Below are 26724 nucleotides of genomic sequence, written 5' to 3'. Positions count from 1 at the left end.
TATTATCTCTCTCTCTCTCTCTCTTTCTCTCTCTCTTTCTGTCTTTTCCTTTTCTCTCTCTTTCATTAGTGTTCATGTAACTGAATAGTGTTAATTTAGTGGCAGCTTCATTCATCCTTAACAAAATATACCCATTAAGTAAACGTGAGCCACTGTTACTAACCCATATCTCACCCTCTTATGTAATTAATCCTTTAGCCCTGTGACCCTGTCTTGCTGCAGATATAAAAGTTTCAGAAAAATCTTCACCCTTTCCTCAACTTATTTAGCTTTTTGTGTCCTTGTCTTCAGCACTATAAAATAGTTTTAATACAGGTAGTACAGATCCTCTGATATGTATAATATGAACTATATAATCTGGTGACATGACAAAACCTGCATGGTAGCAATTCAGAGCCAATACTATGGTTTTTTAGAATAAGTGAATGTATCAAAGTTTTTTATTTAATGGGAGAATCTAAGAGTGTGTGTCTACTGGATTTGTCCCTAATTTTTGTATGTGAATGAAGAAAGAATGAAATCTCTATATTTTTGATAGATTGTATCTGCATTAAACTAGGCCTATCCTTATTTGTTTGTTTGATTAGTTAAATTCAAATATTTGGTTCTTTTATATAACTTCTGCCCTTCAGGGAACATTGGCATTGTCTGCAGTGGGTGCGAGTAGCATCTAGTGAGGTCAGACATGCTTCAAAACATCCTACAGAACACAGAATAGCCCTCACAATAAAAAGTTACCCAGCACAAAATACCAATACTCATTGTATTATTCATGTTTAATAAAAATTAAGTTGAGACTGAGTGCGATGTCTCACACCTGTAATCCCAGCACTTTGGGAGGTCAAGGCGGGTGAATCACCTGAGGTCAGGAGTTTGAGACCAGCCTGGCCAACATGGTGAAACCCTGTCTCTGCTAAAAATACAAAAATTAGCCTAGCATGGTGGCACATGCCTGTAGTCCCAGCTACTTGGGAGGCTGAGGCAGGAGAATCGCTTGAGCCCAGGAGGCAGAGGTTGCAGTGAGCCGAGACTACGCCACTGCACTCCAGCCTGGGCAATAGGGCGAGACTCATCTCAAAAAAAAAAAAAATTTAAGTTGATACACTAATGTCAGGAAGTATAGATCCTTTAGAGAATTAGATCCTGAATAGTCACTTTATTCTAAGCTTACTCTGCCCTGGAGAGGAAAGTGACACTTGTCCCAAAATGTTTAAATGTCTTTTTTTAGTCTTGCTATACGTGTTATAAAATATATATTCTAAAAGTCAGTGAGTATTTCTCAAAAAAAATCTGGTTTATAAAGATAGTGTGATAAAAACTCTATGCCATGTATCTATAAAATAAGAAAATCAAACATTTCATCTGAAAGTTATTTACCAAATGAGTATTTTTATATACTAACTGCTAGAAAGTGAACTTTTTTATAGTTCAAGATTTGAAAGGTATAGCCGGTGCCTTAAGGAAAAGGTAAATGCAAAACCAAACAGTAAATGTTTGAAAATTGTTGATTCCAAGAACAGAAAACTTTCTCTGTGCCAAAAATATCCCACACTAAATATGGAGCAAAAAAATGCCTTCTTGAATGATGGTCTACTTCACCCTCCTTCAAATGCATGGTTAGTCATTTACCAACTGGTCTGGAGTTCATTCCACCAATTCACCACTCTGGAAAGGTATTGCAATTTAGGAAAGTGGTCACAGATGATAGAACATAGGTTCCTAATGGGAAGGATGAAGGAAGCCAGAAAATACAGTGAGAAGTGATTGAGAGAGCCAAATGTGGTCCAGACATCCCTCCTTTCATTGCGCTTCATTTTATTGCACTTTGCAGGTACTTCATTTTGTACAAATTTAAGGTTTGTGGCCACTCTGCTTGGAGCAAGTCTGTCAGTGTCATTTTTCCAACAGCAGTTGCTCACTTTGTGCCTCTGTGTCACATTTTGGTAATTCTAACAGTATTTCAAGCTTTATTAGTTTTTTTTTTTTTTTTTTTTTGAGACGGAGTCTCGCTCTGTCGACCAGGCTGGAGTGCGGTGGCCGGATCTCAGCTCACTGCAAGCTCCGCCTCCCGGGTTCACGCCATTCTCCTGCCTCAGCCTCCCGAGTAGCTGGGACTACAGGCGCCCGCCACCTCGCCCGGCTAGTTTTTTGTATTTTTTAGTAGAGACAGGGTTTCACCGGGTTAGCCAGGATAGTCTCGGTCTCCTGACCTCGTGATCCGCCCGTCTTGGCCTCCCAAAGTGCTGGGATTACAGGCTTGAGCCACTGCGCCCGGCTGCTTTATTAGTATTAATTATTATTATATCTGCTATGATGGCCTGTGATCAATGATCTTTGATGTTACTATTGTAATTGTTTGGGGGTGCCACAAACCATACCCACATAAGAGGACAAACAATTAATAAATGTCATGTGTGTTCTGACTGCTCCACTGACTAGCCATTCCCCATCTCTGTTCCTTTCCTCAGACCTTTTCCAAGATAAAGCAATATTGAAATTAGGACAATAAATAACTTTACAATGGCCTCTAACTCTTCATATGAAAGGAAGAGTCACACATCTCTCACTTTAAATCAAAAGCTAGAAATGATTAAGCATAGTGTGGAAGGCATGTCAAAAGCTGAGATAGGCCAAAAGCTAGATCCCTCATGCTAAACATTTATCCAAGTTGTGAATGCAAAGGAAAATTTCTTAAAGGAAATTAAAAGTGCCACTCCAGAGAACACACGGATTTTAAGAAAGTGAAACAGCCTTATTGCTGATATGGAGAAAGTGTGAGTGGTCTGGATAGAAAATCAAACCAACCACAACATTCCCTTAAGCCAGAGTCCAATCCAGAGCAAGTCCTCAATTCAGTAAAGGCTGAGAGAAGGGAGAACGCTGGAGAAGATAGTTTGAAGCTAGCAGAGGTTGGTTCATGAGATTTAAAGACATAAACCGTCACCATAACATGAAAGTACAAGGGTAAGCAGCAAATGCAAATATAAAAGCTGCAGCAAGTTTTCCAGAGGATTTAATTATTAAGATCATAGATGAAGGTGGCTGCACAAAATGACAGATTTTCAGTGTAGACAAAACAGTATTCTATTAGAAGAAGATGTCATTTAAGACTTTCCTAGCTAGAGAGGAGACATCAATTCCTAGTTTCAAAGCTTCAAAGGACTGGCTGACTCTCTTGTGAGGGGCTAATGCAGCTGATGACTTTAAGTTGAAGCCAGTGCTCGTTTGACTATTCTGAAAAATGCTAGAACCTTTCAGAATGATGCTAAATATACTCTGCCTGTGCTCTATAAATTGAACAACAAAGCCTGAATGACAGCACATCTGTTGTGCTGTGGTTTATTGAATATTTTAAGCCCACTATTGAGACCTACTGCTTAGGGGGAAAAAAATTTCTTTCAACATATTACTCCTCATTGACAATGCACCTGGTCACCCAAGAGTTCTAATGGAAATGTACAAGGAAATGAATGTTGTTCTCATGCCTGCTAACACAACATCCGTTCTGTAGTTCATGGATCAAGGAGTCATTTTGACTTTTAAGTCTTACTGTTTAAGAAATGTATTTTGTAAGGCTATACCTGCCGTAGATAGTGGTGGCTCTAATGGATTTGGAAAATCCATTTGGAAAGACTTGGAAAATCTTCTGGAAAAGATTCACCCTTCTAGATGCCATTAAGAACATTTATGATTCATGGGAGAAGGTTAAAATTTGACATTAACAAGATTTTAGAAGAGGTTGACTCCAACCTTCATGGATGACTTTGAGGGGTTTGAGACTTCAGCGGAGGAAGGAACTGCAGGAGTTCTTTTGTGGTGGAAATAGCAAGAGAAGTAGAATTGGAAGTGGAGCCTGAAGATGTGACTAAATTGCCATAATCTCATGATAAAACTTGAACAGACGAGGAGTTGCTTCTTATGGATGAACAAAGAAAATGGTTTCTTGAGATGGAATCTACTGGTAAAGGTGTTGTGAACTTTGTTGAAATGACAACAAAGGGTTTCGATTATTACATCAACTTAGTTAATAAAGCAGTGGCAGAGTCTGAGAGGATTGACTCCAATTTTTTAAAAAAAAGTTCTACTGAGGGTAAAATGCTATCAAACAGCAACACGCTGCAGAGAAATCTTTCGTTAAAGGAAGAGCCCTGTGATGTGGCAAACTTCATTGTTGTCTTATTTTAAGAGGTTGCCACAGCTACCCAACCTTCAGCAACCACCACCCTGATCAATCAGCAGGCATCAACATCAAGGCAAGACCCTCCATCAGCAAAAAAAGATTACAACTCACTGAAGGCTCAGATAATCATTAATAGCATTTTTTAGCAATAAAGTATTTTGAAATTAAGGTATGTAATTTTTTTAAACATAATGCTATTGCACACTTAATAGACTATAGTATAGTGTAAACATAAATTTTATATGCACTGGAAAACCAAAGAATTTGCATGACTCACTTTACTGGAATACCTGCTTTTTTATTGCCATGATCTGGAACTGAACCCATGGTATCTCCAAGGTATGCTTTGTGTATGAATTTAGACACATTTATCTACATGCCATGGAAAGATATCAAACAGACTAACCCAAAAGAACAGGACCCAGGGATTGATTTTCTGGGTTTATAATTGGTCAATCTTATTGTGGGAATGAGAATGTCCAAAACAGGAAGGAAAGAAAGTACTCCCCAAGTGAAGAGCTTAGAAAAAGAATATGAAGTCAGTAAAGACATAAATACTCAGAAGTGACTTATTCTACAGTGTAGATAGTAGATGTTGACTTAATGAGATACACAGCTCGGTGCAATGGCACATGCCTGTAATCCCAGCACTTTGGGAGGCTGAGGCAAGAGGATCACTTGAGCTCAGGAGTTCCAGACCAGCCTTGGCAACATTTTTATAGTAGTAGAGACATTGTCTCTACTAAAAATTCAAAACAATTAGCTAGGAGAGGTGGCTTGCACCAGTAGTCCAACTATTTGGGGCAGGGGACAGGAGGCGCTAAGGCAGGTGGGTGGCTGGAGTCCAGGAGGTTGAGGTCGAGCTTCAGTGAGCCCTGATCATGCCACTGCACTCCAGTCTGGATGACAGAGTGAGACCCTGTCTCAGAACAAACAAAATAAAATATCCCGGAAAAAAAACTTTTAAGCCTGAACACCAAAAATTATCATGCAGGGTGGATTATCCAATAACATTGGCATTATGAAGGCAATTTTAAAATTTAAATACATAGGAAATATAAAATTCACATAGATATCTTGTGCTACCTTGGTTAGAAACAAGTAAACATAAAACTGGTACAAGATAGTTGAGGATTGATATTTTTTATGGCAGTACATGTTCTGCTGAGCATGTGATTTCATCCAAGATGTTTCAGAAATTTGGTTGATATGATAATAAACCTCTTCTCTAGTTACTTTGTAAGTGCCAGAAGCCAGGTAAAGGGAATCAAGTCTGGCAAAGGATGAATATTTGATGCTCTTTTTTTTTTTTTTTGGGGGGGACGGAGTCTCGCTCTGTCGCCCAGGCTGGAGTGCAGTGGCACGATCTCGGCTCACTGCAAGCTCTGCCTCCCGGATTCACGGTGATGCTCATATTTTAAGTGGGTCTGAGAAACAGCATCTTGGAAATTAGAGTTGAAGCAGGGAAGTTAGATTTCTCAAAAGATGTGGGAGATCCAAGAGGATTTTGCAAACCCCTAGAAGACAAAGGTGACCATTACAGTTCAGTGAAGAGATAATCACGCTGGGTCCACTTCCTTTCTGTGAAAGTGTGTTGGACATAGTTGATTCCAAGGTACAATGGAGGTGCCGATGCCTCAGGTCTCCTTCAGATCTTTTACTCTAATATTTACTTCATCAAGTGGCCATTTGTTTCATGATATCTACAAGGAGACTGAAGGCCTTAACTCAGAGTAGTTTCTGAGCTCTTAGAAATCTATCACATCTGCAGCCAGGCATGGTAGCTCCCGCCTGTAATCCCAGCACGTTGGGAGGCCAAGGTGGCTACATTGCCTGAGCTCAGGAGTTCAAGACCAGCCCAGGCAACATGGTGAAACCCTGTCTCTACTAAAATACAAAAAATTAGCCAGGCATGGTGGCACATGCCTGTTGTCCCAGCTACTCAGGAGGCTGAGGCACAAGAATTGCTTGAAACCAGGAGGCGGAGGTTGCAGTGAGTCAAGATCGTACCACTGCCCACTCCAGGCTGGGCAACAGTGAGACTGTCTTCAGAGAAAAAAAAAAAGAATCCATCACATCTGGGATACTATTCTTGAAACCCCAGGAGGCCCTTTGAAAAGATGCTGTGTCATTTGTGCAGTGCTTGAGTCTACTCTGAGTCCATTTCCCTGTCTAGTTCATGCTACCTAATTCTTTGTTCTTGTCATCTGTCGCCTCATTCTTTCTCCAGTTTCACTTATCTCAGTCTTTAGTTTCCCTCACTCTGCTTCCCACATTTCTCTCTAACTTTTCCAACAAAACCTCCAAAACATGATTCCTCTTTCCTTGGCATTATTGAATGTTAGAAGGTCTGGCAGGAGTGCTTTCACAGCCTTGGTCAGGCCAAGGTTTGGGGAGTCCTCACCTTTGCTAATTTGATTCTCTTTGGGACCAGGGTGGACAATGGGGGAGGGCAGAACCTTTTCTCCTGTGAGATTGGGCAAGGGATGAATGAATAAATACACAATGGCAGTACAGAAGGGCCCAGAGAATAGCTGAACATACTGAATCTGAACTTGAAATCTAAGAAGTCAAACATTTGCATTGTATGGAGATGCCCCATAGAGTAGGAGAGAGACTTTAATCAGACAAGGACAGACACTTACTGAGCCAGGTAACATGGAATCATCAAATTGAATCAAGTTCAACATGAAAATCTTTAGGAGCTTAAAAATGCTTTATTTGAATAATGGTCCTAAATTTGCACTTCAGATCACTCTGATTCAAAGTATTTGCTTGTGTAGGAGGTAGAGCTTGGCAACATATAGTTATTGCCGTTTCCTTGGCAAAGGCATTAGAATAGTAAAAAGTCTCCCAAAACTTTTCAAATATTTATGGGATTCAAATTTTCCTGTGCTGCCCGTAGATATTTATTACATACGTGTTTATCCAGTAAAATATTTATGACAGGAATGATTGTATCCGTTGTTGATTTGCTTGGCTTTCAATGTGGATTCCATAAGGGGAGGCTAAGGATATTAACATGGGAACAAGGTTAGAATTGTAATCGCTTGTCACAGATAGATAGGTTGAAACCCAAGATGGAAGCTGCTGTCGGAAGAGTAAGTGCCGAGATTTGGAATAGTCCCTGGACAGGGCTGTGAGAGCTAGGGTTTGCTTCTCTTGATACATGACTGCTATGGAAAGTGTAGTAATCTCCATTTTCACTCCTCTGGGAGAGCTAAAGTAGGTGTAAACACTGTTTAATAAAGGATGTTGGGTACTTTCTGGAATTTGTCATAAAAGTACCTAATCTGTCCACGTGCCTTGCAGTTTTAAAAGTCGAATACATTGACACCTCTTTCTAATACTGTTGCTGGAGGGCAGGGAGACTCATACTCTTGTTACAGGCCCATCTTTTATATTTCTTTCTACCATAAGTGGCCAATTTTGCTTTGGGATAAAGCTCTTTTTATAATGGACTCATCTCTGCATTTTAAATAGCTAGAGAGCATTTCAGCAAATATAATCCTGGTGTAATTCCAAATGAAGAATTAAAAGTTCACTAAAACAAGTATAATTTTATTGATAGTATAAAAACATCCTGGAAATCTAGGGTATACCTAATATTATTTTGGTGCTGCTCTGAAGATGGTTTATAAAATCTAGCCGTCAAAGCAGGATATTTCATGTTTTAATTCATCTATGATACTGCTTGGTGAAGTCGATAGTATTTATACAGTAAAATAAAATTATTTCTTATTTGAAAGGAATGTTCCAGTTGGATGTGATTTCCTTGATACCAGCACATAATTCCTATATAAACCAAAAACTAAAAGTTCACTGTCAGGCAGGTCCTGGGTTTCATTCCCAGTATCTCCACCTGCTGCCTGAGTGACCTTAGACATATTACCTACCTTTTCTATACCCCAGTGTCTTCATTTGTAAACTGGGGCCATAATTATACCCATTTTATTGAGTGGTGAGAGTTAAATGAAGTAATATGTGTGGTAATGGACTTAGCACAGTGCTTGGCACATTTAAATGATCATTGAATGATGGTAGTTCATAGATTAAGATAAATAACAAATGAGGAAAATTCAGCAAGCTTAATTCGACATTTGCATGTTAAATGTTAATTTTACCATGCTTAAAATTATACTTCAACCCAAAAAAGAGTTTCACAGACTACAGATGAGGAAAAAAATAGCAAATAAAGGATAGGAATAAAAATAATAAAGGAATTCTGTGTGTTGGGTGATGATCTCATGAAATCATGAAAGCAGCAGAAAAATAAAAATAGTTTGAGAATGGAATCTGATCTGCTTAGAAAACTCTGGCTACCAACAACACACAAGAACTCTAAAGAGGAACCTCTGTACAATTCAATAATTATAATCACTTTGATTACAAGGAGACATTGTTTTTAGTATCCTGATTATGATTTCCCCATGGCCTGAACAACCTGGTGATTTCTGAGAGTCTCCATAAAATTAATTGCAATGAGCAATATGAAGTTTGCTAAAAGACCAATACATGTGTTTATGAAAGTTCTGGAGAGTCACAGTGATGGCTATACAGCTTGTTTGTCCTGTTTAGTGACACAGTGAGCATACTTTATGAAATATCACTGATTCATCACTTTGGTTCTGCTGGTTAACTGCCCTCAACTGGGAGTCATATGAAGGAGCTAGCATTCCTCCAAAAGCTATGAAAATAATTTTCTGTTATAATAGCAGTCATTAAAATATACCAACAATATGCTTTTAACATTGTGACAATAATAAATACATGGTACTAAAAATATGCTTATCACTTCTGAGCAGTTTTTGTGTGCCAGGGACTATTCCAAACAATCTTCATGGATCATCTTTACCCCAATTTCCTTAGATAATTTTCTTATTTCCAACGTGCAGACGAGAAAACTGAGGCACTGAGAATTTGAGTAACTTTGCTTAAGTCCCATCCAGGAAACTGAAGAGCCTAGAATGCAAAGTCAGATAAGACAGTCTGATTCCAGAATCTGACCTAGTCACCATTGTGCTAAACTGTCTCCCAGCAAGCCTGAGAAACACCACCTCCCCAGCTTGGACGGTCATAGACTTATTGGTGTAGTAAAGACTCAGAGGAGTGCATAGGAAATGATTGGTAAAACAGATTGTGGGAAACATTGTCCCAAAACATGAATGGGATTCACCTAGCAATTCATTTGATTGAGTTATTTTCTTCTTCTTCTTGTGCCTTAGCATAATGGGCTTTTATGGCTGCAGTATATTAACTGTTGAAATCATATTTCAACTTTCTCATTTTGCAGAGAGTTTAAATAACTTATACAAGGTCTCAGTAATAAAATTAGTAGCTGTAATAAATGTGTACTGAGTGCTTATTGTATGTCAGTCACAGAGCTTAAACATTGCATATACTTTTATCCATGAGAAGGGAATTATGGTCATCACCTCCTTTTAACAGATGAGAAAAATAAGGCACACAGCTAATGAGTAGAAAAAAAAAAGTTGATTTGATCCCAGGTCTGAATCTCAAGCCCACGCTTTTAACCACTACGTATCATGAAAATAACAGGAAACCAGACCAAAGCTGAGTAAGATCCTTGGGAAATGTAAATGGAAGATAGACCACAGATAGTTGGGATTTGTGGGATGTCTTTTGTTCCAGAACTGCAGTGGAAAGATATATATTCCAAGTATCTCAGTTTGGAATAGTTAACGTATTTTCCCATATACTAGTTAAATCTGATGGGAAGATACATGTATTCAGCAAACATGAAAGTGCCTACTATAAGCCATAGGTCTCCTGGTAACTTCTAGGCTTAATGGTTCACTGAATTAAATGGCCATGCACAGGTGAATCTTATAGTGGAAACTAACACCACATTTAGCATTTTCTTTATTAGAAAATATATGGCAAGTTTCAGTCAACCTACAATTAAATATTAAAAATACAACTTGCTCATAGTTGGTTGCTACTTGCCTTGATCTTAATGAAGAAATTATTAGTAAAGAACATATAGCTATCACTATAGGAATGATTATATTTTAGTACGTGCATGTTCGTGTGCAGTCTGTAGTTGCACTTAAGAGAGTTTTTGGATTCAAAATCTCCAGACTTCTGAAGATAATGAAGTTGCTTGTGAACGTGATTAGTGGAGAAGAAGGTCAACTTATATAGGGATATAATCATATTCATTTCATGGAGGTGGCTTCATGATTTGTATAACTTATATTTACAAACTCTGGCTCTGACTAATGCAGATTTTAAAATTGACTTTTCATGAGTGATACCAAACAAGATCTGTCAAGAGTTCCATTATTTTCAGTTGTGCTTTATTAAAAGCAATGGGAAATAAAGTAGATATTATATGTGTGTTTAACAAGATGTTAGTACACTTCTGATTTTAATATTCACTTGAGAAAATCAAGCAGACCCACTAAATATTGCTGATAAATTGCAGGAAACGTTGGCAGAGACATTTATTATCAGCCTTTAAAGTTCTGGGAGAGAATTGTGCTGTAATGCAGCACTTTGATGGGATTGCCTTTTTGCAGTGGCAGGGGAGGAGTGAGAAACACCTACCTTGGCTAGAATTTTAGAGCAGTGTTTTCTTTGGCAAACTGCGTTTTACTTGTGGAGGTGTCTGTTTGGGAGGAGGGTCATGGGGACATGCATAACCCACATCAGAGAAGATCTTAAAATGGTTTGTAAACTCCTAATTATCTAGAAATTCAAGTCAGACTGTTTGAAATGGGGACAGAGAAGTCATACTTGTTATTCAGATACAGGGCTTCTGCACACCTCCTGGCTGGAGGATGTCTTCTCTGGAGCCTTCATTTCTTTATGCTCTGTCCCTCTTTGCAGAGTCCTCGAATGCCACCTTGCTGACCAATGCAGAGAAGATCGCCACCATCACTACCACACACACCCCTTCTCAGCAAGGGACCCAGGAGACAAGGTCAGACATGGCTTTGGTTTCCTTTGTTAAAGGGGAAAAAAGTAACTCCCAGCATGACAATATATGTCCTTGATTCTTTCTCAGTTTCCTAATGGGTTGCTCTTGTATTTGTTTCTCTCACTTCGGCAGGAATACCACCAAACCAAAGCAGGAATCTCAGTTTGAGTTCAAAGCACCCCAGGCAACACAGGTGAGCACCATTTCTCTTTTTTCTCTATACTTTGCACATTTCCTTCCAACTTTCTCAAGCTATTTTTATGGGGTATTTTTTGAAGCACCTTTAATTTAAAAGAAATAACCTTTTGTGAGGTGATTTACCAAATATATACTTACATTTGATTTTCTAGGAAATAACATTTTATTTTGCTACCTTGAAATATTCCTAGATAGCCTTTTCTAGGGGAAAAAAAATGAAAAGCAGTAATTGTCACAAGGATCGGCAGTTAGAGAAAGCAAAGCAGCCAATATCTACTCATAGTTTTCATAAACATGCTTCTGCCCAGAAAATGTCTTTTGATAAGGTGTTTTCAGGCTTGGGAATTTAAGGTGAGATCCGTAGAGCAAAATACCTGTCTTCAGGATGGCAAGGGAGAGGGTGAAAATAATAGCAGGTAAAACAAATTTGAGGAACTTTGGGTGACGCAAAATTAAACAGATTCCCTTTTTTTGTTTTGTTTTGTTTTTTAATTAAGACACAGGGGTCTCACTATGCTGCTCAGGCTAGACTGAAACTCCTGGGCTCAAGCAATCCTCCTGTCTCAGCCTCCTGAGTAGCTGGTATTACAAGTGTCCGACTGGGTTCCTCCTTTACTGGTTGCCTGGGGGCTTTCGGTTGTCCCTTCGTAATTTTCCTTGACCAGGATTTGGAGAGGTTTTGTTGGTATCCTCATGATGGGCACAGTCAGCATTTATTGGACACAGGTCAGGTTGGCTGGGCATCCAGCAGCCAGGTGACTGGTATCATGTAATGAGGAATTGTCCTCCCCCAAATGCAAATCATGGCCTCACTGATTAAATTTTAATCCACATATGTTACATTAAATACACACATGCATTTAGACATGCTCATAAATGTTTTCAAATTCTGGATCTCTGACTTCTGAGATTAATGAGGATGAATCAAGATGATTAATAAACAAGAGTCACCAAGATGGGGATAGAGGTTGTGCCTTTTTGCCAAGAATGTTTGGGAAGACTCCTATGGATATTAATTCTCCTAGAATGATTGCATTTAATTTCTTTAAATAGGAGCAAGATTTTTACACTGTGGAACTGGAAAGAGGAGCCAAGGGATTTGGCTTTAGCCTTCGAGGAGGCCGAGAGTATAACATGGACCTCTATGTTCTGCGCTTAGCAGAGGACGGTCCTGCAGAGAGGTGTGGAAAGATGAGGGTAAGTGGAGAGAGGAGTCTGGGGTAGGTGCAAATAAACCATCTGCAGTGAATTCTTGTCATATATTGTTAGAGTGTTAACGTTCATAAGGATTACATTTTCTATAGCTTTCATGATTCTCTTAAATGCATGACTCCTACCCTACCAAATATTTTTCCCTAAAGCACAATTATAGCTGCTAAAGTTAGGCGAACACTTCCAACTCTTTGGGGTTGATATAGGGAATAAGGGATTTAAATTACTTATAAACATATTAAAGTAGATATTTTTCAGAGCCTATTTCTATAGTTCTTGTGCTTAATGTCATGGGGCAGGCACATCACTTGACAGGAATCCTGGGGCACCCTGGGATGCTTAGAGAGCAAGAAAGTCATGTGGCCCTGTAGATTCTGGACAGTGAGGTCTACTCATCCTCTAGCTGGCTACCAGTGGTCTTACCTTAGGCTCAGAGAGAGCAAGTCTACTCTCTGTCTTAGCAAAGAGCCAGGGCTCTGCGGCATGAATATTCAGAGTTGCTCTGTAGTAAGAGCTACAAATTTTAAATACATAAATGCCAAAAGTCCACTCTGCTCTGTTTCGCTAATATCTGTTACTGTAGATGAATGTGCTGTTCTCCTGAGCAGATTAGATAATTAAGAAAACATAAATCATCTACTCATAGATAGGTCACATAGATTGGGACTTGCCCATGGAGAGCCATTTACAACAAATTAAAAGAAATCAAGACAGTCAGGCCAGGAAAGGAAAAAAAGTGAATGCAGTTGAGCCTCAGCAGAAAAAGGGAAAAACTGATTAAGGATGAGGATCATAACACTTGCACTGAAGCCACAATCTTGATGTTTAAGTTTCTTCAGAGTGAATTTTTTAACATTTAAAATTGAGAAGGTAGAGCATGAATGTATTTTACGAAAATGGTATGTAGTAAAAATACAGTGTCCAGGGTCAAACAGTATACCAGTTTCTCTCATATCCTTTTTTTTGCATGTACATATACTAGGGAAGATACATGGTGGTATATATTTCTTTTGTTTGAATTTCAGACATAAGGAATTTATTTTCCCTTGCCTTTTAATCACTTAAAAATGTTTTTGATCAAGTGAAATATTCTGCTATTTTATATAATGGCGTATAGTTTACAAGACAGGTTTACATGTATTACCTGATTTGATGCCAGCAGCTTAGTGGGCGTGGGTGTTGTTACCAGCCTCTTCTACAAGTAAGAAAGTAAACTCCAGGCCGGGTGCGGTGGCTCACGCCTGTAATCCCAGCACTTTGGGAGGCCGAGGTGGGTGGATCATGAGGTTAGGAGATCGAGACCATCCTGGCTAACACGGTGAAACCCTGTCTCTACTAAAAAACAAAAAAATGCAAAAAATTAGCCAGGCGTGGTGGCAGGCACCTGTAGTCCCAGCTACTCGGGAGGCTGAGGCAGGAGAATGGCGTGAACCCGGGAGGCGGAGCTTGCAGTGAGCCGAGATCGCGCCACTGCACTCCAGCCTGGGCGATTGAGCAAGACTCCGTCTCAAAAAAAAAAAAAGGAAAGTAAACTCCAGAAAGTTAAGTACTGGGAACAAATCAGTTACCAAATGATAGGATTCAAATTAAAGACTGTAGACTTGAAAGCCAGTGCTATTTCTCTTCTTTTTAGAATATAAGCTCTATTTGAGTGGGGATCTGCCCTGTCTTATTTATTCTTTAATTCCAGTGCCTAGAACAGTGACTGACGCAAAGTGAATGCTGCATTCAATGTATCAGTCAGGATTATGGTCTCATCTGAAGTCTCACCTGGGGAAGGATTTGCTTTTTAAACTCACTCACGTGGCTGTTACCAGGATTCAGTGCCTTATAAGGCAGTCCCTCATTTCATTATCATGGGACTCCAGAGGATGGCTCATAACATGCATCAGGGCAAACAAGTGAGAGAAGAAAAGAGACAAATGACATTTTATGACCTAATCTTTGAACTGATATCATGTTTGCTATATTCTGTTTATTAGAAGCAAGTCACTTGATCCAGCTCACATTCAAAGGCAGGGGGAGATTACACAGATTGTGAATGCAAGGAGGCAGAAATCATGGGAGCCTTCCTAAAAGCTCCCTCCCCAATCACTAACATGCCCTTACTGCTTTTTTTTCCCCCTTTATCATGTAATTCGGCATACATGTAGGTTTCTAATTTTCTTAATTGTCTTTCCCTCTTTAGAATATAATCTCCATGAGGGCAGGGATTTCTGTTTGTTTTTGTCACTGCCACATCCAAAGCAGTAGATGTTCTGCCACATGCTCAATAAATACTTGGTGAATCCATACATGAATTTTAAAACTCACCTAGTTTTCTTTTGCTCTGACAGATTGGTGATGAAATTTTAGAGATCAATGGTGAGACCACCAAAAACATGAAGCATTCTCGAGCTATAGAACTGATTAAGAATGGTGGCCGCAGAGTTCGTCTGTTTCTGAAGCGGGGAGACGGCTCAGTACCAGAATATGGTGGGTCAAACTATGAAAACATTCCTTCCTTCCCTGGCATGACTCCATGAATTTGTCTCCAGAACGGCAGCAGGAAAGTCTTTTTTGTTTCCCCTATTCACCAGTGTCTTACCAGCCTCTCGCACCATGTGATTATTTGCCTCGCTTGTTCTGAAATCTCTACACATTTCATCCTTTTGCTTGCTTATGTGGACTGGGGCATGGCCTAAGACAAGATCTTTATAGCCCCCTTTCTGATAATCAGAGAGAACATTTTGTCTAGTCCGACCAAGAGCGAAGGAATGTTTGTTTGAACTGTGCCAAACTGTTCCTCAGATCCAATTGTTAGCACAAAATGACTATATACTCCTTTTAAGAAGCAGGAAAGCAGGTTTCCTGAGTGATATGTTGAGGCACAATTATTTTTTCCCTTTTGGTTACTTGGTGTCTTTATTTAAGAGGCATGAAATTTTGAGAGATTTGGGGGCTCCGCTCACCTCCTTTATGCTCTGTATACAACAGTTCTCCATCCCCCAACCGGTCTCTTACCCCAAATCAGACCAACTGAGCCCACTACTATCAAACAAACAAACAAAAACTGTTAATATATTAGCCATAATGTTTTTAAATGATAAAGGATGAAATAAATTCCCAGTGCTCATCATGAGGGAAACATGTGATTATACCTTTCCTATGAGGAAAGCCAGGTTATACATAGAGTTCCTTTGTCATATCTTTAGACTTGATTTGAGTAGACAGTAATGATCTTTACATAGCTTAGTGTTCTGATGGCAAAATATTGTATATGATAATAATTATGTCCTATTTATTTGAGATTTGTGTTTAAAATTAAAAAAAAAAAAAAAAAAAGAAGCTATGCCCTAGATGTAGGGCTTTTTTTCCCAACCAAAGGTCTACAAAAGTTTCTATAGAAACTGTGATTGAATGGTCCCCATATACGTTGGTCCCCTTTATTAGGGATTTATCTATTATCACCCTCTTTTCTGAAAGTCATTCTGCACAATTCTCAGTTGCATTTTGGACTTGATATGTTTAATTCAGATGCAGCTCAAGGAGAAGGGTAGCTCTTTGGAGGGCCAGCCTTCCCAGGTGTTGGACATTTGTACAGGTGCAAAATACGAGGGTTCCGAGGTGCAGGGGGAGGGTGGGTATTAGACAAGGCCCCATAGACATGGCCAACCACAGGGGAAGTATTTTGACAACATTAAGATGCCGTGGCTGTGCACTGTACTGAACTTCTGACCATTAGGTGTATTGATACCACTGAAACTGTGTAACATTGTCTCCCTTTTCTGTCTTCCCTATGCTTCTGTTGGATGTGATATTTCATTTGAGAGTCATCGTCAGTAACCTGTGTACCTTCTCAAAACCTATGTCTGTTGCACTGAGGATGAAAATCCAACACTAACAAATGTTCTTTGGGCTAAAAATAAAGATCACTGAAATACATGGTTTTCCAAGAAGGGTTGAACCTGCCAGGGTTGTGCTACTGTAATGTCTCCATGCGTCACTTGGACTAAATCTCTCTAATTCCATTGATTAGAGTCACAAATGGGTTATAATATGTTAAGTTCCAATATTTTTCTGACCTGATTGGAACCTGCTTCTCTGTGAGGCTATTTTTGTAATGAGTTTTTTGTACTTAATTTAACTGCCGCGGTCTTTGGTGGGGGTGGGAAGGGATTTTGTTCTTTTGTTGTTTATTGTTAATGCTCTCCTATGCCAGTCTGTCATTGTTCCAGTTGTTTGAAAAAAACAAAACAAAAAAGGATGCATTCATTGTCTGGGTTCTCAAGTCACCTTATGGCTGTCTAAAAATGTCATGTTCCGATTGCGGTCTCTGCAGCCTTATTTGAGTGTTGCCTTAGACTGTCTGACTGGACAAATAAACTCTCTTTGCCCTATGTTAACAAATGCAGATTTTTTTTTCTTTCCTCTGTGTTATAGGGAATCTAAATGTTCAACTTTTTCTCTTTCTCTCTTTCTCTTTCTCTCTGACTGTTCTTGGTGCTGGGCCCTCCCTTCCACAGCGATGATACCTCCTAATATCGCTGCATGTATGAGAAATGAAAAGCTCGGGGAGGCTTGCTTCTACCTTATGGGCCATAATCAAACTACGGTTTGTAGCTCAATCAATACTAGGTGTTTCTGTGCTGTGGCCTAATTTCCTCATTGCTTCTGCTTAGCTCTGTTTTGATATGTTTGGCAATTCATTCTGAGCACCCTGCGTTCTTTGAATTGTAAGTACAATGCTGACCCTGTTGAAGTGTTGCCCTCCCTTGTCTTAAAAGTAGGCATAAGAATCCAGTGGTGATCCAAGTACCTTCGTGTATCCAAGTCTTCAAATGACCTTTGTTAAGAACCTGTTTTTTGTTCATTCTTGTAGCCAACCCAGCATTTAGAAAGAATGAACTTTGTATCATGGAGCCCTGTATCATAGGGCTTTGCTAGATGGGAAGATGAGATTTCCTGCTTGGTCAGGTATCTCTTAGCAAACTACAGTCCCTGGGCCCCATCCTGTCCATAGCCTGTTTTTGTAAGTAAAGTTTTATTGACACATAGCCACGCCCATTACTTTTGTGTTGCCTGTGTTTTTATACTACAGTGGCAGAGCTGAATAGTTGTAACAGAGATGGTGTGGCCCAAAACACCCAAATTATTTACTATTGCCCTTTAGAAAAAGTTGGCTGACCCCTGCGTTTGGCTTTTCACTTGCTTTTGTTAAAAACCCACTCTAGGTTTTGGGAAGTTGTCATAAAACAGGTTAATTACTAAATATTGACCTTGTTGGCTCATGAAAGATCCTTAAAGGGCCCCAGTGACCCCTTAGTCTCTGACTGTCATACGAGTCTGCCCTCCAGACTGCAGCACCTTGTTTCAGGTGCTTTGCTTGGAATCGTGTCATGTGGATGACTTGTTGGGTTTTGTTGCAACAAAGCATCCCAGCTTTGAAAAGAGCTCTCCTCAATTCAGGACACTGCCTAAAACATTTGCACTGTCATTTCAAATATTGAATAATGATAAATAGGGGCCATTATGGGCTGCCCTGCTTTTAAACATATAGAAACCTTGATGTTATAGGAAGCAGCCCAGTGACTCCAAGCTCTTAGATGTCATTATGACTACCTCCCATATCATAAAGAAAAAGTGCCTCTAAACTGAAAATTTTATCTGACCTCCATCCAGTCTCAAATGTGTACCTAGCAGCTTCTCTTCCCCTCCCTTTTATTCTCTTCCCCTCCCTTTTATCTATCAGAAAACACCTTTTAAAAACAGTTCCTTATTTTTTAATGTATGCAAAAGTAGAGAAAGTAGTTGAATAATACAGATAGAACAGTTTAATGGGCCTTTGTGTACATATCCCATTTGCCAGTCATCAACATCTGGCCAGCATGTTGCCTCTGTAATCCCCTTTGCCTGCTAGGTAGCCTGGATTTTTTTTTTTTTTGAATAGAAGTATACTTTTGCATATGGTAAAATGCATAAATCCTAAATATATAGTGCAGTAGATTTTTTCACTTCTGTATGCACCCATTTAATCACCACCCAGATAAGATGTAGATGATTCCTGCCCTACTCCAGAAAGCTTCCCAGGTGCCCCTTCAGATCAATACCCTAAATTATTTTTAAGTAAATCAAAACAAGTATTCCTTAAAGCAAAGAATATTTTCTTGGGGGTGGGAAAGGGGTGGGCGCAGGGGAGAAGGGTTGGGGGGTGAGAAAGGAAGAACAAGGGATAGCTACAGAGGAAATTTTGATGCCTCTAGACAGACTATTTGGATTGTGCCTTTAAAGACTAAATCATGACTGATTTTTGTCAGTTCTTTAATGATCTATGTCTCGGGTATGGAGAACATTCAGTCAGCTAGACGTTGAAAGCCACAAGTACTAGTTTTTAACCCTAACTACGTGCAGTTATCCTTAAATAACAAGATTCAGTTGGCTTTGAGTCTGACTGCTTTAACAGTTGTTTGCTTGTTGTGACTAATGAGGTCTCGAGTGTGGGTGGGAGCGGGGACAGGAGCCGAGGGACCCTCGTACCCAACTGTTGCTCTCGTTTATTTTCCTGGCAGACCCCAGCAGCGACCGCCACGGCCCCCCAACCGGTCCACAAGGTGTTCCGGAAGTGAGGGCCGGGCCCGACCGCCGGCAGCATCCGTCATTGGAGTCCAGTTACCCACCCGATCTTCACAAATCATCACCACATGGGGAAAAGCGGGCACACGCAAGGGATCCGAAAGGCAGCAGAGAGTATAGCAGACAACCCAATGAACACCACACCTGGAATGGGACTTCGAGGAAACCCGACAGCGGGGCATGCCGACCCAAGGACCGGGCGCCGGAGGGACGGAAGGACGCGCAGGCCGAGCGCGCGGCAGCCGCCAACGGCCCCAAGAGGCGGTCCCCAGAGAAGCGGAGGGAGGGCACCCGCAGCGCCGACAACACTTTGGAGAGGAGGGAGAAGCACGAGAAGAGACGAGACGTCTCTCCGGAGCGGAGGCGAGAGCGGTCACCCACCCGCAGGAGAGACGGCTCCCCCAGCCGGCGGAGACGGTCTCTGGAGAGACTCCTGGAGCAGAGGAGGTCCCCCGAGCGCAGGAGAGGGGGCTCGCCCGAGCGCAGGGCCAAGTCCACCGACCGGAGGCGCGCGCGCTCCCCCGAGCGCAGGAGAGAGCGGTCCCTGGACAAAAGGAACAGAGAGGACAGAGCCAGCCACCGAGAAAGGGAAGAGGGAAATCTGAAACAGGATGCCGGCAGAAGTTCCAGACATCCCACGGAGCAGAGAAGGCGAGCTTACAAAGAATGTAGCACCGACCTCAGTATCTGAGACGCTGAGTCACATTCCAACCTTTACCGTGTCAAAGGTTCTAAGAGGAAAGTCACAAACGTGAAATTATTTAGTTTCTTACCTAATGAAGCATCTGACACCTGATGATCCTATGAATAACAACAAACATTTTATGCATTTGAAATCTTATAATAAAAAATATATATGAAAAGTATTGTGCCTGATGTATCATATTAAAGAAAGTATTTTTAAATGCATACTTTTTTGGAAATTATTTGCCAAATGCTGGCCCAAAGGGATATAAATTTTGTTTCTACGTAACCTGTAGAATCGTCAAGAATTGTTCCCGTTTTTGAGCAATCTTTTTCTCTCCTGGTTAAATGGGGCTGTTGATCATTTTCTCTAAGTAAGGGAATTTATTGATTAAGTTTAATTAATTTGATATAGACTGTTATGTAGTGATATAGTGCTATACTGTAGTCGGCAGTTTTTCTTAAAAGCAAAGAACAAAAAGGCAAAGTTTTATTTGTAAAAGCTGAGGACCCTTTGGGATGGATTAGGTTTGCCGATCCTAAAAGTAAGCAAACTGTATGACAAGACTACTACTGCAAATGAAGGATATTTATAGCTAAACTGCGTAGCACAAAGACGTTTTATATTGTGAGTTATAGTTGGTTCAGAAAACAGTTTGTACTCTCCCTGGCCCAGGAAGGCACAGAGACAAAAATGTCGGCCATCTTTACCCAAATACAACCCAAGCACAGATAGTCAGGTTCGTGAGCATCTCCAGCATCTAATTAAATCTCATTGAAGGCAATGCCATCACAGCTTTGCTGAATTACTACAAGGAACAGACAACAAGCATCTTTCATGCTGTCTTGTCTGATCGGAGGCTGAATAGTAGATGGAACGGGGGACAGTGTGCCTGGTGTGAGGAAGACGTAAGATCCCCAATTTGGAAAGCATGCCCCTCCCCCTTTTAGTATAAGCCCATAGTTGCCCTTGGCCAAATTGGGGAGGAGGGAATGAGCCTTGGTGGAAGGAACCTCTCTGTTGATATTTAAAGAAGTGGGGGCTGTGGGTATTCATAGAAATGCCAATTTCACTTTGAAACCATAGTCCAAGTCTCTAGGTTGGTAGAAGAGAAAGGAAGTGGTCCCAGTTGTTCTAGATCAGGTTGGGAAACTTCTGCCTCATGACTCTGTCCTTTGAGTCCTTTGGACAGCAGCACAAAACATAACAATTTTATTTTTAAACAGACCCATTCTTTTTGACCCCACAGGAGCTGTGGTTGGGTCGGCCGTAGCCCCGGGATGTGGTTTAAGTGGATTACTGCCTAGCTGAGCCAAAATGTTTGCTTGTACCTGTTGGACCACTACAGCAAACCGCTGCTTACAGTGCATTGTGTATTTCCGTAGTACTGTTTTGCATTTTCCATACAGACAGAAAACTTTGCAAGTCAATCACTGTTGTTCCCATGGTACTGTAAGAAAAAAAAAAAGGAAAAAGAAAAAAAAAGAAAACCAGCCAATCATTGCGTGTACAGAGCTAAAAATTGTAATTAATAGAGCCTGTTGGGAAAAAAAAGAAAACAGCTGTTGCCTTTTTTCTTGTATAAAAGAGAATTTATGACAAAATTTAGCTGTGAGGAATGTGATATGTGTTTATATTTCTGAATATGGAACAAATTGATTCATGGGGATATATTTTAATGTAAACTAAATCAGGTATGTAAAGTTGTTTTAAAATGGGAGACTATATAAGTAATTCTCTAGAGCTTTAGTTGGTTTGAATATCATCATTTCCTCCATGGTGAGCCTGCTTGTGAATTATTAAGCACTTGTTTGCATTCTCTGTTCTTCACTCATTTATTTCTTGCCGTGTGCTATGGACTTAATGCTCTGTCTGTATTGATGAAAAGCAGTATGTGGGCCAATCTTTTTATAAAACACTATGCATATATAAATATTACATTGTTCATAGCTTTATTTGACTTATGGGTTTATACATAACATTAGAATGAGTAGCTATAGTTGTGTGGACATTTATAAAACAAGTTCCTTTCCTGGAACAGACACAATATACGTTCTGTAGCTAAAAGGAGAAAAGTCTGTGAATGCTATTTTATTATTAAAGTTTTCCATACAAAGCATACATTGAGCTGTAGTAAGGCTGAGGAAGAGTACAACTGAATAATGATGTTCTTTTTCATCAAGTTCCTAAGAGCCGAGTTGGAGATTTTATTCCCAAGGCTCCACTGCTAGGATTCTTCTCACTAGTTCTAACAAAATCTGTGATGTTAAATGACTGATGCTCTCCATTGTGGTCCAGAGTTTTAAGTAAATGAAATCAAGGTGGATTTTGGGAATATATCCTGAAGTTAACATCTTGATGTCCTTCTTGTTGTAAGATGATTTTTGACATTTTAAAATCTATGTGCTACCCACCTGGGCTTGTCTCAATCCGTGGACTTTTTGGTGTGGCAGTTTCACCTGAATTCCACACATCAGATTTGTTTGGAAATATTGTACTGTACAGGGACTATGCATTAAGCAGAAAGATATAGTTTTCTTTGAACTACTGTAACCTTAAATTGGAAACTGATTCTTGTGAGCCTACTTTCCTTAATCCTGCCCTCCCTCACTTAATGTAAATGTCTTGATGAGAGATGATGGATGAGTATTTTGTATGATGAAATCAAATGATTTAGGAATTTGTCTCCCTCCATTACACAGTTGATGCCTGAAAGAATGTTGGGGGGGGAGGACTCAACACCCTAATTGTATTTTTTAAGTTTCTTTTGTGAAAGATTTTTTAATGCATTTTTACTGTAAAAATACATGGAAATGTATGCATTCCACAATCACTATTGCTTCTGGATTGCTATCTTCCTTGTCTCTATGTTGTCTCAAATGTATCAGGGTCAAGTAATCAATTGAGGGCCCCTGACTCCAACTTGATGAAATGCCATTATGTTGAAAGAGCAAGACCTACGCCGTTGCAATAGCATAGTGCCTTGCTACTCGAAGTGTTGTCTGTGGACCAGCTGCCTCATCATCACTGAGGAGCTTGTTAGAAATGCAGATTCTCAGCCCTACTCCAGTCAGAATGTGCATTTAATAAAATCCTCAGCTATGCTGCATGCACATGAAAGTTTAAACAGCACAGCACAGTATAGCATAGAACCCTGGTAATAAACCCTGCCAAGCTAAGAGCTTCATCACTTCTGGTGTGATTGTTGGGCACATTCCTTAACCTCCCCTGAAGACTCCATTTCCTCATCTATAAAGGGACATACTTCACAGAGCTAAGAATAGATGCACATCTTTGGCAATCATTAGAGTCCTCAGTAAATGACACAAATTTTTTTTTTTTTTTTTTTTTTTTGAGGAAGATTTCTGCATGACAATGAGTACTCCTTTTCTCATCCTGGCTTATTTTCCAAGAAAAAAAAACATTTTTTTTTTTTTTGAGACAGGGTCTCACTCTGTTGCCCAGGCTGGAGTGCAGTGGCATGATCGCAGCTCACTGCAGCCTCAACCTCCCAGGTTCAAGTGATCCTCCCTGCTCAACTTCCCGAGTAAATGGAACTAGAGGGGCATGCCACCATGCCCAAATGATTTTTGGTATTTTTATAGAGATGGGGTTTTGCCCTTTTGCCCAGGCTGGTCACAAACACCTGGGCTCAAGCAATCTGCCCAACTCAGCCTCCCAAAGAGCTGGAATTACAGGCATGAGCCACTGTACCCATAAGAAAAAAAAATTTTCTCCCTCTATTAAAATGGGGAGGAAGGCCTTTTAATTATAAGTAGTATGGTACATACTATTCAACAAAATACTACACTTACCATTGCTGAGGAATATGAAACCAAAATGCTGTGCTGTGAAAACTGAGACAAAGTCAGCTCTAAGTCCAACTTCAGGAGGTAGATATGTGTGTGGAATTAGACATACTCCCAAGTCACACTAGATACAAAAGTTAACCATTCACAAGTGACCTAACATGCATGTGGGTGAATCAGGTAGTTTTGAATAACTTTGCAGTTTCCTTCACACAGTTTTTGGGTTGTTCCTTTCTATGACTTAGCGTTTGGGGTTTTCCTCCAGAACCTAACCTCCTGGGCATTCGAAAAGCATTTTGTTGAATAGTAGGCCTTCCTCCAATCCGTCTCCTTTGCTGTATTTTGTCACCAAGATGGTAATTATGAACTCTGCTCATTCCCTAGTATCTCCTTTATTAAAGATGGCATCTCAGAGTGGTCCCTGGCTTAACCAACAGTTGAAGCTGTTTGTAAAGCCCTTATATCATGCAAGTTCTTGGCCTGCCATAAATAGCCACACCAAATGTGCAGAGACTCAATTATGCCGTCAGGATTTTTCCAGCTGGTGGGCAGTCCGAGACCACCTGTGGTGGCCTGCATTAATCGTAAAAGGAAAAGCCCTTTCAAGTTCCTCCAGGTGATTTCTCCTATGAGGCAACACCATCAGCATCGTGGATGTTTAGCACAGTAAGATCCAAGTACTTTGGCAATAGACATCGTTAGAAGCTTATGTGAAGGGAAATGCCCTCTCCGACATAATTATTTGGGGTGTTTTTTGCAGGAGTAGATCTTCTGTGAAAAATTTTTGACTACTTCCACCCACCCCCAAGTGATGTTTTTATGCATTGTGGTCATTGTTATTGTCAGGGACAAGAGGAGTGTGGCTTTACTTCTATTAGTGTAGATATTAGGTGTCCAGTGGATCCAAAGCACAAGATCTCTTTGCAAGTACATGTATTTAAGCAAACTAGTGATAACTGTTGAATTATACAGTAAATACTCAAGTATTGCACGCAACTGCTACCCTTGACTGCATCAGCTTTCCACCTAACTGAAAAGTCTTTATTGTCTTGTCCCTGGAGGGAATAAAGGCATGGTCTTCACAGCTGAGAGCTCTAAACACCACTCCATTAAGTACTGTACTTTATCCTAAATTCTCTTTGGTCTCATAAGATTGTAGAATTGAAGGGAAAATAGCTCAGAAAGGCTGCTCATTCCTACATGTGTAATAGGCAAGGCTTGCAACTCTATTTCTCATTTTCTCAACACATTTATTGACAATCAGCTCTGTGTCAGGTACATGGTGGGGGCTAGAAATGTCTGGTTCCTCGTCTCAAGAGCTTGTAGTTGGTGGGGAGAAGACAAATGCTTGCAAACTGCATACCAAGCAGAAGCACAGGGTCCTCTGATAGCAACTAGTAGGAGATTTAGCCAGATTGAAGAGGTTATAATTCAACTGAGGCCAGAAGGAAGAGGAAACTAATCAGTGAAAGAAGGAACAAAGTGCAGGCTGAGCAAAAAGGTGAGGGACTGTGGCCTAGAAGGGAAAGGTTGCATGGTGAAGGGAATAAGGGTTGTGCCAGGCTGGCCTTGTTCCGGATTATAGACTTCAGAATAACAGAAGACCATTGAAGAGTTCTAACAGGGCCTCTGGTGAGCTGTGTGTGTGTTCAGGGAGGGAGTGGTGACCAGCTCAGGTTTAAGTTTGAGAAAGATGCCACACAGCACCATGGGAGAGCAGACTTGGAGAGAGGTGGAAAGAATCCAGTTAGGCACCGGGGCTGTCCAGGGCAGCAACTGTTACCATGAAAACTCTCCTGTGCCATGCAGTTCTCATAGTTCAGACGTTCCCAAGCCCATGTTTACCTTCCTCTTACTAAAAGTGTTCATTTTATTTCCAACCTAAATCCTTCGGCTTCTCTTCCCTATACCTTAATTAATACATGCAGAATACTTTGTACCCAATTTCTTCTGTTAGATAAGGTCCATCATTGACTATTCTACTGGGTTTTCTACAGGTTTACAAATTCCCACCTCACTAGCCTTTTTTTTTTTTTCCAGGTCCTTGTTTCAAACTTAATCTTATTTTCATTTTTTTTTTTTTTGAAGTTGACCACATCTTTCTCAAGTTATAGAAGCCTGTCTATGTATTATCCATTCTTTGCTAGCCATTCCCCACTTTTGAGTGTGAAGAAAGGGACCACTCACTCCTGAGATACTCCATTTTAAAAGCAGTGTTTTTATTTACAAAACAAACACATATTTACAATACGAACGCATATTTACAATCAAAGATTCAAGCATTTCAGGAAAGTATAAAAAGTGACATTCTTCCCTACACCTGTCAATCCCAATCCACAGAAATAACTTATTAGCAGCTTGATTTGTGCCATTTCTAGTCTTTTTCTACGTGTGTGTGTGTGTATATATATATATAACTGTATGGGTATGTGTATGTATATAGAGTTTTTATGGAAAAATGGGCCATTAGCCCTTACTATGTTATGAACGGTTCCTTTATCTTACATATTGTGGGTATTTCTTCAAGTTAGGAGTATGTATGTATATATAGATATACACACACACATTAAAATAAAGCCTCTTATACCTCACTCATTCCCATTTTCTGTCCTTCTCTCTCCCCTACCCTTGGATTAGCTTCCTCACGGTTCTCTGCCTTTTCCCTATGCCACCTACAGATTCCTCTCCCTGTAGCAGGCAGAGCTCCTCTTTTAAAATGTCAAGTGAAAGGTCAAAGTCCTTAGAGTAGACTCTGAGGTCCTCTGGGATGGGGGACCTCTTTTCCTCTCTGGCATACTCCCAGCCTTAGGGGCTTTGCTCTAGCTGGTCCACTGCCTGGGACTGCTCTTTCCCCAGATATCCATGGCTGACTCCCTCTCTTTTTTCAAATCCTTGCTCAATTGTCATTCTTCACATGCATCCTACCCTGATCACCCTATTTAAAATTGCAAGTTGGTTCCCGCATTCTACTCTTTTCCCCACTGCGGCACTCAACACCTTCTAACATGCTGTGTAATCTGCGTGATTACTCATGGTCTTTTTTTTTTTTTTTTTTTTTTTTGAGGTGGAGTTTCACTCTTGTTGC

The 26724-nt window shown here is 40.3% G+C and overlaps 1 protein-coding gene across 1 annotated transcript in view; it reads left to right on the top strand.

Annotated features, from left to right (window-relative positions):
- The window catches only part of MAGI1 (membrane associated guanylate kinase, WW and PDZ domain containing 1), a gene marked incomplete at its 5' end in the record, with an annotated part of 103684 nt that extends 81020 nt beyond the window's left edge, over nt 1-22664 (top strand). Inside the window, 5 exons of the mRNA XM_017875026.1 lie at nt 11033-11126; nt 11256-11316; nt 12375-12518; nt 14870-15008; nt 19082-22664. Of these exons, the coding sequence (XP_017730515.1) occupies nt 11033-11126; nt 11256-11316; nt 12375-12518; nt 14870-15008; nt 19082-19836 (1193 nt within the window). The remainder of the gene's footprint in view (nt 1-11032; nt 11127-11255; nt 11317-12374; nt 12519-14869; nt 15009-19081) is intronic.
- Nucleotides 22665-26724: the final 4060 nt, after the last annotated feature.

This window comes from Rhinopithecus bieti, unplaced genomic scaffold (genome assembly GCF_001698545.2).
Source record: "Rhinopithecus bieti isolate Rb0 unplaced genomic scaffold, ASM169854v2 scaffold_8601, whole genome shotgun sequence".
In the NCBI taxonomy this organism is placed as follows: domain Eukaryota; kingdom Metazoa; phylum Chordata; class Mammalia; order Primates; family Cercopithecidae; genus Rhinopithecus; species Rhinopithecus bieti.
This window is presented reverse-complemented; position numbering and strand designations above follow the sequence as displayed.